Raw genomic sequence first — 17,951 nt, forward strand, 5'->3', positions numbered from 1 at the left:
TTTTTCCTAGAGGATATAGGAAACCTCCAATGGACTGTGAGTAGAAAACTAACTGACTTCTGTAAGAATTACTCTAATTGCTATGTGAAAAATAGAAACAGAGAAGGCTGCCACAGAGACCTGTTAGAAGGATGTTATGTGAGATAACCTCTAATCACTGTCATAATAACAGTGGAGATGTTCAGAAATGTTCAAATGTTGTATATAATTTGCAAGTAGAAGTGAAAGAATTTGTTGTTGGATTAAATATTATGTGTGGTAATGGAATACTATTCAGCAATCAAAAAAGATAAACTGATGCCATTCACAGCAACATGGTTAGAGCTAGAAGGGATTATGCTCAGTGAAATAAGTCAGAAGGAAAAAGAAAAATACCAGATGGTTTCATTTATAGAATGAATATAGGGGGACCAAATAAGGCATTAGGGGAAAATAATAACATTAAAAAACATAATAAAAGAAAACAAAAATAAACAGCTATAACACAGACATTCTACAGGGGAGGGACAGGGATCAAAATGAGAGAGGGAAGAGCACAAGGGACTATGGTGATGATGCATGGGTGAATTGGTGGTGGAAATTCTTTGGGGACTACACCTGAGAAAAGAAAGCAAACATTGTAAAAAATGTGAAAAATTATGTATAATATACATATAAATTTAAATAAATAAATATAAAAAATATTAGGTGTGAGAAAGAAGAGGGTGCCAAAGCTCGTGGCATGGATAACACTAAGGCGTTATCTTTTATACAATTGGGAAGAATTTAAAGAGTCTGAATTGGAAAGATAATCAAAATTTTTTTGGATATGATGAGTTTGACATCCAAATGGATATATGAGACCAGAGGAGAGGAGAGGTCCCAAAGCTGGGTGTATAATTTGGAAGGCATCAGAGTAGACATGGTATTTAAAGCCATTGGGCCAATTGAAATTTCTGGTGTAATTAAGAATAGAAAAAAAATTGTAATAACTAGCCCCAGTGGTCTCCAGCTTTGGTGGTTGAAACAATAAGATTCCAAAAGAATGAGAAACTGAAGTGAAGTAAGGAGATCCAACAGAGAGGACATATCAGAAGCAAGCGAATTGCATGAGGGAGAGCAGGAAATGGGCAACTATTTTAAATGGTGCTAAGGTAAAATGAGGATCAAGCCTTGGCCATTGGATTTGAAAATGTCAAGGTGGTATCAAGAACAGTTTCAGTAAGACAGCCCGATGGGGATGTCTTCAAAAGCATATGAGAGGGGAAATAATGAAAAGAGTAAGTAGAGTCACCTCTTACCAAAATATGTGGCTCGAAAGGGAGAGTGAAAGGGATAGTCGCTGGAAAGAACCACAGGTTAAGGTGGGCTTTTTGAGGATGCAAGATATATAAGATACTTGGTGCTAATGGAAATGGTACCTTGAAGAATTAACTTGCTGCAGGACAAATGAGGGCAACTATAGTCAGGAAAGACTAAGGACCTTCAGTAAGAAATGGAGGAAGAACACCTTTTTATTTTTTTTTAATCAGTTATTGAAATGTGGAAGCATTTAGCAAAAGATTAAATGAAAAGAAATAGTTTACTTGGGAAGTACATGGCCATGCTGTGGGAGGGCTGGAAGGCACCATAAATATAATTTCAGTGTTTGTAAATAAAGATGAAATAGATGCATATTTCCTAAGGTAACAACATTAAAAAGTCGTACATGACTCACCAGATTCTCTTCTCATATAGCCGTTTTTCTTGGATATAGACCTTTTATAACTTTATTCTTGAACAAAATTTGAAGCATTATATTTGTTTTTTTACAGCAAATTTGCTTTATGAAGTTGGAAGACAGACTTAAAGATGTACTGAGGTGTTTGTGAGAAAATCATAGCACTCCTTGTCAATCACCTGTATTTTTCTTACTGGCTATTTCTTTGGGATTGTGTTTTATGCCTACAGGTTCTTACAGTATTACTTTAGCACATGTTTTGCTTTCAAATTCCAAATAAGTTTCTGGGTTGATTCCCTCTGATTACAGTAACATTGATTGCTGTCTAAATCTGTTGCAGTGTGCCTGAATACTATGACTACGGTCATGGAGTAAGTGAGGATGCCTATGACAGCTATGGTAAGACCTTTTCTTTACTAAAACTGTGAAAATCAGAGCATCTATCAGTCACTCACAATTCAGAAATTACTTTTATCTTTCTCCCTCCCAGTTTTACAGAAGTCCAGACTAAATTGATTCATGTAATTCCATGGTGAGATTTGACATTGCCAGAAAATTGGACAGATCTATTTTGATCGAAATTTCAAAAGCAATTAATCACAATCACAGATTATTTTCAACTGCAATAGTGAGCCTTCTGAACAGTATCTTTTGTGTTTTACTATAGCCATTGTCTGACTCATTGATTTGACAATGACATCATAAAGATCACCAGAGTTATATGCATTTAAATATATTAAATCTTTTAAGTTTAGAGATTATAGCTGTCTAGTTTTTCTTTTATAGCATGCATTGTTCTTAAAAATGCCAAATAATACTTGGCCCACAAAAATTAGTAGTCAATAAGCATATCAGTCTATGAAATTAAGTAATTTCAGAACTATGTTATTCAATTAAAATGCCACTTAAATTAATTGTATTTCAATTCAGTAAGATTTTATTGATTACCTTTGATGTATCATAATTTTTAAAACATAATTTCTGGTTCCTTAAAAAAGTGCATATGCAACCTTCAAAAATAACCCTCACTTAAATGTTTACAGTCATAGATTTTTATTAAAATAATACCAAGGCTACTCTGTTCTTCTCTGTGAGGGCCTGTAAAAGAGACAATGATTGTTGCTTATGTATTTGGAGCTACCATTGAAAGTATATAGTTCCTTCAGAAAGCAAAAGGGAAGGTTCAGACATGGGAAGTAATGGAAAAAGGTCATCCTCCTTGAAACACTCACCAAATCGACAAACATTCCTGGAAGGAATATCACAAGGCCAAATTTAGAAGTAGGAGTAGAAAAATAACTCACCAGCACAGCGGTTGCTATTAACTAGCTGATTACCTAAATATATTTCCTCATTTCTTCATTAGCAATAAGTTGAAATATTAAGTACTTTCACCTCCATTTTATGATGAGATTAACTGTGGAAGAGGTGGTATCAGTATAGAGGTATCACTATGAGGCTCACCTTCTGTTCTTATATTGTCGGTGGTTGGAAAGCTATATAAATTTCTATTGATTGCCCATTTATTATGACCTGCACTGAGCAGCTTATAGTGAAGGTCAAATACAGAAATAATCTTTATTATGAATTATATGTGTATCTATATAATTTCATCCCCGTTAGAGTCCTTGAGAGTATGTGTTCATATTGTCATCTTTGTTTTACAGATAAATGACTAAGGTGCATAGCATTTAGTAACTTGTCTCAGTAAACAATTAGCAAATTTCAGAACAAGAATGTGAATTCAGGTGTGTCTAATATTTTGTCATTGCTGTTGTTGAAGGTGAGGGCATAGCTCAATGGAACCTGGAGAAAATATCAGGAGCTGGTACTTTAGGATTGCATTTCTTTAGAAAGGGTATTCAGTTTAGTGAGATTTCTCTAATTCCTGCCTTTTGCTGTTTCACTAATCTAAAAAACAAGGTCTTCTATGGTATTTTATATGAAGAAAATAAAGGATCAATCCAAAATGAGCTCCAGACTCACTCTTCTCCAAAATCCAGCTTCTCTAGCACTAAATCGACCTAATTTTTCACTGTTGTGAGAGATAGGGATAGACTACATTTAATTACAACATAGTTTCAGAAATTATTTCACAGAAAAAGAAATAGATGGATAAATTTGCAATTTGGACAGATCTGACTCAGTTGGTGAGCTTCCTCAGAAAATATAGCTTTTAATTTTGTTCTATGTGTATCTTTCCCTTATTGGAATGATGGATTCAAAGGTCTCATGTGGTGCTTAATAAAAACAGTATCTAAAACCTAGGCCTTTTCCAAAGCCACATCAGGCCAAGCTGAGGGATTACCTAACATTCCAGAGCATTCACACTTAATCAATGCAACATTCCCTGAATTCAGCACAGCAATGAGTACATGTCCATTATTCTAAGCACACCTTTAATAAAACAGGACTCAAGTCACATGCCTTCTATGATTATTTATTAAGGATGATAGATAAGTAAGATACAACCTGGGCTTAATCCATTCACTTATATGAACATTCCTGTTGCCAGGCTCTCAGAACACGATGGTGTATATGATTGACTTTGTCCCTACCTTGTTCCTACTGTCTAGTAATGAGTAACATGTGGCTACATATAAAAAACAATGCATAATATAAACTACGTAATGCAACAGTTCTGTAGAAGGTCAGAGAATATTAATCATTTAACGCATTTTGATTTAATGGCCAACACATGTAGAGCATCATTCTCAGTCTTGGAAATACTGTTTGCATTCTAATGAAAAATTATACTATTATTTATAAATCACTTTTTAAAACATGGGATTTTCATTTGTAAAATACAGTTATTGTTTCTTATACTTGGCACTTCAATTCGAGAAACAGTACAGAATGACATGAAATCAGTGGCAGCATGAATTTTATGGTATCTAACAGAGTAGTTGATAATAAGAGAAAAACTTTCTGTGTCTCAGTTATTTACATTTTAAAATGTTAATATTGTGTAAGGCTATGGAGAAAAGTATGTACATATGAACTGTTCCTTCTCAGACTTTCTAGTGGGGCTGACCAGGAGAGCCAGGACCACCGCTAATTCTTTCTTCTTGGTTGTTTGGTTCTGCTGCTGCAGAAAAGTCTAGAGACTAATTATCCCTTTTACTTTAGAATCTGCACTTCCCATTCACACTAGATTTCATTCTGTATCAAATGACCAACAAGCAATTCTCTACTAAGAGAAAGCAGTTCATCATTTTTTTTAATAAAGTAATAAGGAAAATGCAGAAACAGATTAGACTCCCTAGATAGAGTAAGGAAACAATTAGGCCGGAATTTTTTACATATTTTACTAATTAAAATTTAGCCAAATGGGCCATATTCTTAATGTTCAAAGACAAGACACACATATGCTTAAACACAGACTACTCTTCTGGGTCGTGATCTTTTCTGATCTACTGGGCTTTTCTGATGCTATTGAGCAAGCAGCACTAGCTAAAGAATACACTTCACATCCAAGGTGTTTTACTCTTTGTTTGAAAATGTTGATATATCAAAATCTGTGAATTTTAATTTGGAAAGTGCTTCCTGGTTTTCATGTCAGAAAATAATTATTCTGGACAGAATTTATTTACTTATTTTTTTTTTGGAGTCAGAAGATATTTCAGAGGCTGAAGTAAAAAAAATCTAATCAATGGGTGGCAACCATTTTTCAAGGGGTATATCTCATAAAGCTAGAAATGTGTGAAGCACAGTGAAGTGAGGAAGGAGGCTGCTTAGAAGCCAGGATACCAGCAGCTCAAGGCTATATCCTGCCCCAGGATCCTGTCAGCTCAGGGGGACCCATCTGTGATACACACTGGACCACAGAACAGCTTTCAGGAACTCTGAAAAGAAGTTCCTATGCTTTAAATGATGCACCCTTGAAGTGAATCTTATTTTAAAGAAATTTTTCCCACTGGCATTTAGAAATCTAAGCAGATACATAGGTCTGATTAATCTAAAAATTAGTTATTTTTTTCTTACTCTGAAAATAACATACATACACTATCAAAGAATTCTTTTTAAAAAGAAATGTTAATCACCCTGAATTTCACTTCCATATTTACTCATTATTTCCATTTTAAAATATATTTTACCAATATTTTAAACCATCATGATACATACTTTACTTAAAAAGAGGATACAGCGTAGGCTATTTTACTTTAAAATACCTTATTTTTCTATCATAAAGAAGTTTTTTCTTTTTTACTTCTTAATCAGATTATACCTAACAAGATACAGTTTAATATATTCTCACATGAACTATCAGAATTAACCATTAAAATGTTCAGTTCAAAAGGGATACTCCCTTCTTTTGTATAACGAGGAAGTAAAAACAATTCTTGCATATATATCCATGTGGTCATGAGATTTAAATTTGGAGAATTCTCATGCTTTCATATTCTTTATAGACAGTATACAGGGACCAAGTTACCTGATGAGAAATAGTAAGAGCTCAAAATCATAATCGAGAAACCTAATTACATTAATATGCATTATATGCACTCGGATTTTTGTGTTAATATTATGTAGAGGGAGTTTTAAGTGCAAGCTTCTTGCTGATAGGTCGCTCTTTCTGTGATATCCAGACAAGCAGACGATAAAATTTAAATATACATGTGAGGCAGTGATTTTGGACCCACTCATGTCAAATATAGACTGATGTTTTTTTAATTAATTTCTCATACCTCACATATTAACTAGACTATTAACTATATACAATATTCATTTACACTCTATCTTTAATGAACTGTGCGCTGCCTTTTAAATCAATGACATTTATTCCAAAATGTAAATTTTATATTTCTACTTATTTGTTTGCTCCCATTATGGTTAGCAAATCTTCTTTAGATTTGTTTGTATGGTCAGTAAAAAATACTAAATCTCACTGGAATGTCCATATTCTATAAAATAGCTTCAATTCTGGGGCAGTGTGTGAGAAAGTACACAGTCCCTTGCCCCAAACTTCCCCCTCTCTTGCACAGGTTGGCAGTAACAACTGTGGGGTTGTTTCCAGATGCCTGAAAAAAAAAGAAAAAGAACTGTTATGAAAACAGAGACACTGGCAGAGGAAAAAGTGCTCTCCAGGATAATTGGGTCTTGCATTCCAAAGACTCCTGTGTGGTATATCTCACTTGGACTTCCTTCTAAAATGGTTTGAAATAAACCATGTGAAGTAAAAATTCAATCATTCAGTGTGACAGTGCACTCTGAATCTTCATGCATTGTGTTGTATGTATCACCAGAGTGAAATTGTATTTTTCTCCTTTAAGTTCACTATTCATGTTGAAGTAACAAACCCATTTGGACTCCAGAGAAAATCATGTATAATTCTGGGTTTCCTTATAATTAAATTATTCAAGATATTTACAAACAATGTAATAATAAATGTTAAACTTCTACTGTAGCTATATAAATACAAAATTTTAAATATGGAATACTTAAATACTAGTATTAAAAGACAATTATATTATTCATTAGATTAAATACCTGATATATTAAAATTTATTACATATTTAATTGATTTTCAAAAATCATTATTAAATTAATATCAAAGCATGACTTTTGGATAGCTTGAATTTATTTTGGGACATGAATATTTGACTCACAGAAATTCCAAGTCAGTTTCTGCATTTTAAACATATTTTCTAATTTACCAGAGTCACTATAATTGTTTTGGATGTCTGAAAAGCTCATAATTCAATAAGGGTGCATTTTAGATGCAGTGGATAAATCAGTGTGACTAAATAACATTTCACATAAGAAACACCCTCTATATTCTCTCTGAGACTGACAGCTGAGAATGGACAGCAATATTCTCTTCTCAGAGAAAAGAGCTGTTTATTAAAATATATTTAATGTATGAATTGAAGAGCTAATTATGCACCCATTCTTTAGTGGCATTTTAGATGACAGCTGTGTGGAAGCAAGGAGGATAATATTAATACACTATCTTGAAATGAATGAAAGCAAAAAGAATTTTTGTGCCGTATTCTAGGACAGTTGAGTGCCTCACTTCAACTCGATTGCAGAACATGAACATACTCATTTTGTGTTGAGGAGCTGGAGTGATTATTATCCCAGTGTGAAAATAAGCCCTGCATTGATTAATCTGTGAATAAAGCAAAGGAAAATGGAGCTAACTGGCAATCATGCCTGCCATGTGATTCCAGAACAAAGACTGTCCATTTTTTCATAATAAATAGAAATATAACTTAGAGAAAATTGACTGTGCAAATGAAAATGAGTTTTCTCAACATGGACAAGAATTATAGGTCACTTTCAAAACTGAAATATATAAACAACTTACTTTTTATTGAAATTTGTACATGATATGCTAATGAGAAAAATATATCACCATGATTTATTCAATTTCATTTTTAATATAGATTTTTAAACTTTGTTTTTAACTGAAGTAAGGCTTAATGAAATTGTGATTCTAGAGTATTTTAAACTGCAGTTATAAAATTAACAAGAAGTAGCTAATTTTGTGTTCCTTATTATTTCAGAAGTTGCAATGAGATGGATATCTAATCCAACTAGTCTTCATAATAAATGCAGATTGTCTTCCATAGACACTAAATAATCAAAAAGATCAGTGCACCACTACTTCATTGCTTGCATTGTGACTTTTAAATTATATCTATTTACAGTTTAAACTTTTTAATATGCACTTGAATTCAACTGTTTTAGGCAAAATTGCAACCTGCTTTTCAGTATTTTAATCAGAGATGTTTTAAGCTTAAATACACATTTCAGAATCACCTTGCAAATTTTTAAAATAATAATAATGTCCAGTTATTGCTCTAGACCACTTTTATCACAATCATTGGAGATGAGAACTGGTCATCAGTTAAAAACTTCCTAAGTGGCCCTAAGATTGAGAGTAAATTTCAGAGAGCATCATGAAAAGGAGTCTGTCATCTTACTAGGAATGACCAAAACTTGCTTTTTACATTCTTGAAGGTAACACACAAATTATGTGCTTTGACTGAATGTAATTAGAACAATGAGCATTTTGTAAGCAAACATTGTATTATAGGCAATTATAGACAAGAACACCAAGTATGCCTTTAAATAATGGAAAATAGAATTTAGCCCCTTTTTGCACAAGTGAAATCTTATACTTGACTTTGTATGAAATTCACCCAACAGACAGAGTCCACAAAATATTACAGTCCACATGCATGTAACAGCTGTCTTGATGAAACAATAAAACAAGCTATAGGAAAGTCTTTTATCATGTTCTTTTCTGCTGAGTTAATGGCACAATCATTTTAACTGAGGGCAAGGGGTAGTTAAGTGATCATGTACAAAATGTACATTTAATATGATACAGATTTACATTTAGAATGTAGAAAGAAGAGTTTTTAAAATACACAGTTTAGAATATAAAATATAGGGCTGGGAAAATATTTTCTTGACCACATGAAAATATACCAGCTAAGACCATATATATCCAGGAGACATAACAGCTTAGGGAGTTTGTACAGAATTTCCAGTGTCTTGTGAGACTTATGTTTATTATAGAGGGCATGGATTTTAAAAAATAAAGATACAATGTTCTAAAATGTGTTACACTTCATTTATGAAACATGTTATAATTTATCAAAATACTCAGTGGGAACTGATATATATGGATTGCTGAAAAACTATGTCAGTAGAAAATGTAATTATAGTTATCGATGGCTTATAATCAATATCTTTTAGTATTGTACAAATGACCTAAGCATGCTAGTACTTTGTCAAAACGTTAGCTCACTTGGTAACAAGATATGCTTACTCAATGGAGGAGTCAGAACAGAATAGTTTGGTCATTGTCTCAGGACCCTGAAAATTGTCATGGAGATATAAGGGAAGGCCCTACATGCTCAGGGGTATACAAAAGCAACAATATACAGATACCCTAGAAGGCAATGACGTTTGGAAATTCTAGCAGGGTAAGTTCAGTCATGGCTACTGGGAAGACTGGGGAGCTCAACAAAGATACTAGGGTAGGTATTCAGAATTAGGTTAAACTTTACAAGTAAAGAGTGTATATCTCCACAAAAATCTGCCCACACTTCACATTCCAGTCAGAAATTTGGCAGACCCCTCCTAACTACTTCTTACCATCCAGCTATAAATTTGGAGGTCCCTACTACTTCCCCCTCAGGTTTAATGATTTGCCATAATAACTCACAGAACTAAGGAAATGAATAAACTAGCAATTAGGGCTTTAATATAGAAAAAGGACAGATATCAGAACCAGACAAAGGGAGAAACACAGGTTATGGTCTGAGAGTGTCAAATGTAAAGCTTTTGAAACCTTCGGAGCCATATTATCTTCCTGTACGTTGATATATAATAAAATGATATGTAATATAATAAAGTATAATATAAAATAGTGTAATAAATATAGTAAGCATAATATGATACATTGCCAACCAAGGAAGCACATGCAAACCTTATTGTCCAGAGCTTTTATTATAATTTCATTATGTGGGCATGACAAATTGAATCATCTCAATCTCTAGTCTCCTCCCAGTCCCAGGTTGGAAAGGCTGGTCAGACCCCAAACCTTCTAATGTCCTGGCTGGCCTCCCTGACATGACCAGCATCCATCCTGAGTCATCTCATTTACATAAATTATTAGGAGTGGACAAAGGGGCCCTCCATGAATAATAATGAGACTCCAGTTGTTCCAGGTAATTCCAGGATTTTGCAGAGAGAGGACATGGTCTCAGAAATGGTCAAACAGCCTGGTTAACATTTTTTTTTTTTACTTAAAGGCTGATTTTTCCTAATTCCCATAATTAAAGTGGTATGAGAATATACTACTCTAGTCTCATTTCTGTTTTCAAGTATAGACATGAGAGATATTGGGGGAGTGAGACCATCAAATAGCTACAAATCAGTCTCTTTGTCTGTGAAGTTCTGTCACCAAGCCTACATTCTTCACTGAAGTAGACATTAGAATTCTTTTAAAAGTATAAAATACTATTTTATATTACCATGTTATTTTTCCCTCCATTATTTTGTATAAAACCCTTATGTAACCTCAAAAAGAGATGCCTCTGCCTGAATGCTCCAGGCTTTTTTTTTTTTTTTTTTTTGTGGGACCCTCACCAGTGGCCGGGGATCAAACTGGCGCTGCAGAGACTGTGGGCAGCCTCACAACCCAGTGCTCAACTGCTGCGCCACCAGGGGAGGCCCTGAATGCTTCAGGCTTTTGAGTGATTCAGGATTTTGACTATAATAAAAGTATTTTTTTAATCAAGTCAGACAAGCTTCTATATTGTGTCCAACTATCACTCACTATTTTTTTCCCATGTACCTTTTATTTTGGAAATCCATTTTCCACCGTCTCCTTTTTATTTAATAAGATCTTAACTCCAAAGTAAGAAGATAGAGATATACTATTTAAAAATATCAGGTACCTGTTTATATTATTTTATAGCTGCAAGATATAGAACAGCAGAGTCAAGAATACAATGAAATATTTTATCTATGTATATAACTATCTCAGTCATTAATGGGTAGTAATTAGAAATGAAAAGATTTAAGTCAGCATTAGATATGATAATGTGTAAAATGTGTAAAGTTAGGGGCTAAGATAGAGCAGACAATTTCAAAACAACACTAAGCACAACCTATGTGAGTAGCAGGGATTCTTCCTAACATTCCAAGTCTTTATGTCCTCACTTGGGAACATGAATGCTTATTAAAATCATTCACCATGAAAGCTAAACTATTGGTACTTGGGATGTTTCTTGGAATTATTTGGGAGAAAATGGATCTGTTTTTTTAAATACAAAATACTAAATATAAATCTGCAGAAACATTTTCATGCTCATATGGAAATACAGATTCTTAGGGTAGCCACAAAATTGTTGGTCTCTTTATTTACCCGTTTGGAGCTCAAAATCAAAAATAAAGTCATTCAAACTACTTTAGCTTAAGTACAGAAGATGAAATTGTGAAACCACACTCTGACTTGGAAATTAGGTATATACATGAATTAAATTGAGGGTGTTAAATAAAGATAACTCTAAAAATGGAAAATGGTCAGGAAAACATGTTATGAAAGGGTTCCCATCCTTAGGCTACAAAAAGAAAATGGGAAGATGATAACGTTTTTGCAGTGGAATAAGCTCAGCTATGAATAGAAATGGATGGGTTAAAATCCTCATTAAGAAAGAAAAGACAAAGCTTGGTCATTGCATTGTTAGATTGAGCAGCATTTAAGAAGGGATTTGACAGAGGGAACTTTCAACAAGAAAGAGGACAGAGGGCCTCCCCGGTGGCGCAGCGGTTGAGCGCTGGGTTGCGAAACTGCGCGCGGCCTCTGTGGCGCCGGTTCGATCCCCGGCTGCTCCCCGGCCACCAGAGGAGGGTCCCACATGGCGTGCAGACCTCTCCTGCCGCCCGCTGCTCCCCTCAGCAGTGTACTTCGGTCCTTCTGCCTGCTCTGCTCCCCGCTCTGGCTCTGGTGAATTCTCTCACCCTCCCGTGCTTCTGACTGTACCCAGTGCATGTATAAACAAAACAAACAAACAAAACCAGCAAACAAATAAATAAAGCATGCCTCTATAAAAAAAAAAAAGAAAAAAGAAAGAGGACAGAACCAAAATTCAAATACAGGGCTCAACATTGCCCTGGTATTCCCATTTGAAATAAAGGTATTCATCTGTGGGAAACCCAGGCCTTCTTTTATGGTACAAAATGAAGATATAGACTATTTAAATATAATTTGTTCAGTAAAAAATTACTGAGTGTCTGCCAAGTGCGTCATGATATTGTAGAGCAGAGAATAGAGAGCTGATAGAAGGGTCCGTTACTCACTAATTCTCCAAATGGGTCAGGCCAAGTGTTACTTTTTTCTAATAGGGAATATCTAATTAAAACATTTGAAACAGTGATAAAAAATGTAAATGCTTCTTAGAAACTGAATTTCCTGAACGCATGATGAGGGTAAACTGAAAATTACCTCTTCAAACATGCCTGATGTTCATCTCTGAAAACAGATGCTGGTCATCTGTATTTCTCCTTTAGAACTATTTTGTTTTACTCTCTATCTTTTTTTTAAAGATCTATTTATTTATGCATACAAGAGCTGGGGTACAGGCCAGAGGTGTGGGGGGTAAGAAAGAGGATTCACCAGAGACAGAGTGGGGAACAGAACAGGCAGACTGACTGAAATACACTGCTGAGGGGAGCAGCAGGCAAGGCAGGAGAGGTCTGCCTCTGCATTGATGGAACTCATGCTACAGTGGCTGCAGATAGCTTCATAGGCTGCATCTTAACCCCTTACGCCACCAGGGAGGCCCTACTCTCTGCATCTTAAAACAATAATCTCTGCAAGGTTTGAGCCACTTGATAGACCTAATAGCTAGTTCCAAAAATCCATTAATATTTCAGAATGCTCAGAGCAGAACATACAACCATGCTTTTACTTTGGATGAATAAACACCTAGTTTTGTACCTTAACAAATTCAATTTAAGCAGTTCACATTCTTGTTAACAAAATTAAAGCTGAATCTCACTCATTTAGTTAATTAAATGTTTGTTGTCAGAATCACCAATTATTATATAATCCAAGGAGAGTAAAATAAATTAAGTCCTGTTTTCTAAGTAAACATAAATAAATAAATAAATAAATAAATAACAGAGAGAGAGAGAGAGAGAGAAAGAGAGAGAGAGAGAGAGAGAGAGAGTGGTAGTTAGGAACTTCTTTCCTGTGAGCAGAGTTCTGAAAAGATGATAAAACAGAGATAAAAATTTCTGCATCATCCCAGTAACAATACTTTCTGAGCTATAGTTTTCTCATCTTTAGAAGAAAGGCAGCATTCACCCCTACCTTGCAGAAAAATGAATGATTATTTGCTAGAGAGAGAGAGAGATAGTGCCTATCACTGTGTTGACCCTGAGAATTGTTGCTAGTATCCTCATTTTTTTAAAAATAATAGGGTATTTTAAAGTTAAATATAGACAGTAGATGTTATTGTTATAATAAGATTCACCAACAGCAAAGCATCACATGTAATATCCTGTTTGGAAATAAGTAGCCCCCCCTTCCAAAAAAAAAAGGAAAAAAATCATGTAAGTATGTATGTGAAAGCCATTTTTAAATAGACTCGATTCCACAGAGCGATCAAAAACCGACCTGAGAGCAACAAACTGACTCAGAGTCAGGATGATTTTCAATCCACTGTGTTGAAATGTTCTTTATGTGATTGGCAAACCAGACACTAGTGACTTGTAATCATAGAGATTAATTTAGCTTTCCTACTTTACTTGTGGTTTTTTGCATATTGGTTTACAGCGTGCCAAAAATAACATGAGCTGTCCTTTTCTGTTGTTCTTTCCTTCCTTCTTTCTTCCTTCCCTCCCTTCCTTTTCTCTTTTTAGATTCTTTTTCAGATCTCAGATGTGTAGCTATTAGGTCTATCAAAGTATGAATAACCTATATCTATTCTGAACTGATCTATAAAATTAATTTACTCTGAAGGTGATATACACTAAAAGATTATTTTTTGAAGAGTTAAATAACACTGACTTTTCCTAAATTGGCCCCTTGCTTTGTTTTTTTTACCTCCAAGGCCTCAATATTTATAGAATCCCTGGAATATCCAGAGAACACAGTTTTGCAATTTTTAAAAATCATCCAGATTTTTCTTTCTGAATGCTTCCCAAAATACATGGTCCCAAGGCAGGAATGAGAACAAATGGAGAAATGCACTTCACTTAATAGGCTTGATTCTGCTGAGAGCAGATTATTTGAGATGCAAAAGTTTTTGAAGTAACTAGAGTAACATTTACTGCACAAGAAGAGTTACATGGGTAATTTATACCCCTTTATCAAAGCAAAATGCTCCTCAGTGATGCCTATTAGCATGTAATGGAGACAGACTCTAAGGTGTTCTGTAAAACTTGATTCAACTGAGTAAAAAATTCAGTCTGAGTTAATAAAAAACTAGAGGTGTACTTAAAAAAAAAAGCATTGATCAATTTTAAATATATAGAATACTACAACCTAATTGCTAACAATGTTTTTCTGAATAGGAGCTTTGTTTTAGTTAATTTGCATAATTGATTTAAAAGTTTCTTTTTATCTAGTAATACCATTTATTTATTTAAAGGAAAAAAATGATTTAATGAATGCTTTGTTTGCCCCATTTCCATTTATTTCATGTATTATATAATATATTCAAATCTGAATTGGGAAGCAGAGATGGTAGGAATTAAATCAAGTCATTTAAGCTGTTTCTCATCTCCCCACTTTCTATTTCCAGATCTCTAATTCTGTAAACCATCCCAGTAGTTTTAATCTGTAGATAAGTTATTTTACACCCTCCCAAAGGAGTCATTTGTTACTTATTTGCTTGATTTACACGCATAGTTTAGCTAGTGCTTCTCATATGACAACGATCTTGATATTTAAAGCATCTAACTTCCTTTCTCATTTTCCAAAGGACAGATTATCTCTAAATTTTGTTGTCTGTGATGATTTTTTTGAATGACATCTTAGGCCACATCATGGAAACAGAAACAACTGGCCAGGATTCCAAAATATCTATGAAGCCTTAAAATATTTTAAATCCTCTTTGTTGACTAGAATCCCAAGAATACCAATAAATTCTAAATATGTTTCTAGGCTTTTATAATTTCAGGTAAATCTTATTATCTAATATAATGATTTGTCACTTCCTTTGGTTCCATGGTGGACTCAAGTTAGAATCCTTTTGGATTCCTAAGAATCACTTCTATCTCTGATACTTACAGTAAAGAAATACAGGTTTCTGGTGAGAGATGAAGGGATTGACTAACCATATTATGTACAATGACACATTATATGATATCAAAGTTATTCCCTGGAATAACTTAAAACCTATATCCTTTCTGTTACTAAACTTGATAGACTGCAACCATGCATTTCTAACACTCTAGAACAAAGGCAGTAAAAATTGTCAAAAACAATAGTTAAATTGTATAAATTTTACAACCAGAGCACAAAGACATTGACATATCTTGATTGCTCACAAATAAAGTGTGAATCCATATTCCATACACCCAAGAAGGGACTTTCTGCTTGCAAGCAAAATCCATTTTCCCTTCTAGTACATCAAAGAAAGTGTTGTTTCATTTCAATAAAATACATACACAAAATTATTTTTCCATAATGTTGAGAAATTCTGCTGGCTTAGGGGTAAATTTCTATTCAAAAAATCACATCAGAAAGACGAACATCCACAATTTCCCACCCCCCAAAAAAAAGAGAGCAACAGGATCTAGAGCAGGGGTCTGTAAGTCTTTTCTGTAAAAGCCCAGAGATATAAATATTTTAGGCTTTTCAGGCAGTATGGTCTCTGTCACAATTTCTCATCTCTGACTTTAGGGTGAAGGAGCTGTAAACAATATGTTAACAACTAGGCACACCAGTGTTCCAGTAAAACTTTATTTACAAATCCAGGCAGCTGGCCAATTTTCTTTCACAGATGGCAATTTGCCAACCCCTAGTCAAGGTAGATCTCCTTCTGAGCAAAGACAACATTCCTCATGTTTATTTAGGGTCTCACTTCTGTCTTTTGTCCTGTAACATGTTGAAATAAACATAAGCATGTACTTTAAACAGAGAAAGATATCATTGTATTTGTCATTAGGTATCATTTGTAATAAAGATGTCCTGATGAAGGGTCCCTTTAGAAACCAATTTATTATCTTTTAAATGTTATCTTTTCCTATGTTGATAGTCTTTTGATAATTTTTCCACTTTGTAAACCATTGTCCTTCATCTTATAGTGTAATAAGTGCAATCTAAATTTTTCTCATTATTTTTCCTTAATTTTTCTGAACTACTCTACAAAGTTATTCTTAGCGACACTTAAAATATCCAGGGGTGTATGCCCTACATCAGTTGGCTTCAGTCTATAGTGATTTTCCACTTGATATGTCCATTACCACCACTTTTAGGATCAGCTGTCAATGTTAATGTGTCACTCTCTGGTAACTTTTTTTCATATGCCTATGCTTCCTTTCACGATATCCCATGGGTGAAATCTACGCTTCACTAAAGAATTGAATTCTGATTGAAATGATCTGACCCAGATAACCTACTTTCTGGAGTCACATAAAAAGTCACCATAAATCCAGAATTCATCCCTGAGCCTTTGAAGAACTGCACTCCTCTTGTGGAGACAGAGTATACAAAAGCTGTTTGTCACAGTGCTCAAAAGTTTGATAGCCTGTGTCTTATTTTTTGGCTAGGTTCCAAAACATTGAGGTTACTGGAAATCTGATGTACAGGTAAATGAGGAGTTTTCCTAGTGTACTAATAAATCTTTATTTTCCAAGTTGTTTACTTGGTAAAACTGATCTGATTTTTTTTTTCTTTACTAATACTGCTGCTTAAGCTTCACTCTACTTCATACCTGCTTATCTCTCACTAACTTTGCCTAAGACATTTTAGCACAATAGAGCTCAACCCTGGACCTCTCATCTAGGGGACCATTTGAAAAAACATGTAGGTCCTGCGCTGTACTTTTCTAGCCATTTGGTTTGGGAGAAAGATAACAGGCTTTAGTTATTTTTAGTTTCCTTTCCTTTCATCTTATGATTCCCAAATAATTCTCAAGTTAATCAAGGGCAAAGAACCACTGGTTGATTTTCTATATCCAATTCCTTATAGAAGTCTATATGCAAGATTAAATGAGGAGTGATTTCCACTGACACTCCTCTTTCTATTTTGTTACACAGTCCTTATCCAAGGAATTTAACTTACTCTTCTTTGAAAAATATCCTGCAAGTTTAGTTCCAAGTGGTTGTACTTCAAAATCTATCCTTCATTTTTTAATGATCTGATGGTGTGGAAAAGGTAGTAAGATTTTGGTCATCAGTGTTGAGAATTTGTAATTTCTTTCCCTCTGTCAGCTATTGCATCTTAAAGGACTGTTTTGATAACTGAAGCCACATACATGTTACCGTCTTTCTTTTGTTCGTAGCACAAGAAGAATGGGCCACGACCCGCTCCAGCCTGAAGGCACCGCCGCCAAGGTCAGCCAGAGGGGGATACAGGGAGCACCCCTATGGTAGATATTGAAGGTCCTCCTCACCTGTGACCTCACCTCAAAGACAATTGATAGCCTGTGGTCTCCACATAAACAGCAACAAGACAAGTAATAGTCCTTTTTTTTTTCTATTCTAGGGATAACTGCTCATGATTACTCCCATATATTTCTTGTATTTCCCTCTATGCTGTTGGCGTGACATTGAC

At 34.5% G+C, this 17,951-nt stretch overlaps 1 protein-coding gene across 1 annotated transcript in view; it reads left to right on the plus strand.

Annotated features, from left to right (window-relative positions):
• Nucleotides 1-17,777, plus strand: part of KHDRBS2 (KH RNA binding domain containing, signal transduction associated 2) — a gene marked incomplete at both ends in the record, with an annotated part of 457,143 nt that extends 439,366 nt beyond the window's left edge. The window contains 2 exons of the mRNA XM_084256497.1: nt 2,040-2,098; nt 17,680-17,777. Coding sequence (XP_084112623.1) covers nt 2,040-2,098; nt 17,680-17,777 — 157 coding nt within the window. The remainder of the gene's footprint in view (nt 1-2,039; nt 2,099-17,679) is intronic.
• Nucleotides 17,778-17,951: the final 174 nt, after the last annotated feature.

This window comes from Talpa europaea (assembly GCF_964194135.1).
Source record: "Talpa europaea genome assembly, chromosome: 2".
In the NCBI taxonomy this organism is placed as follows: Eukaryota; Metazoa; Chordata; class Mammalia; order Eulipotyphla; family Talpidae; genus Talpa; species Talpa europaea.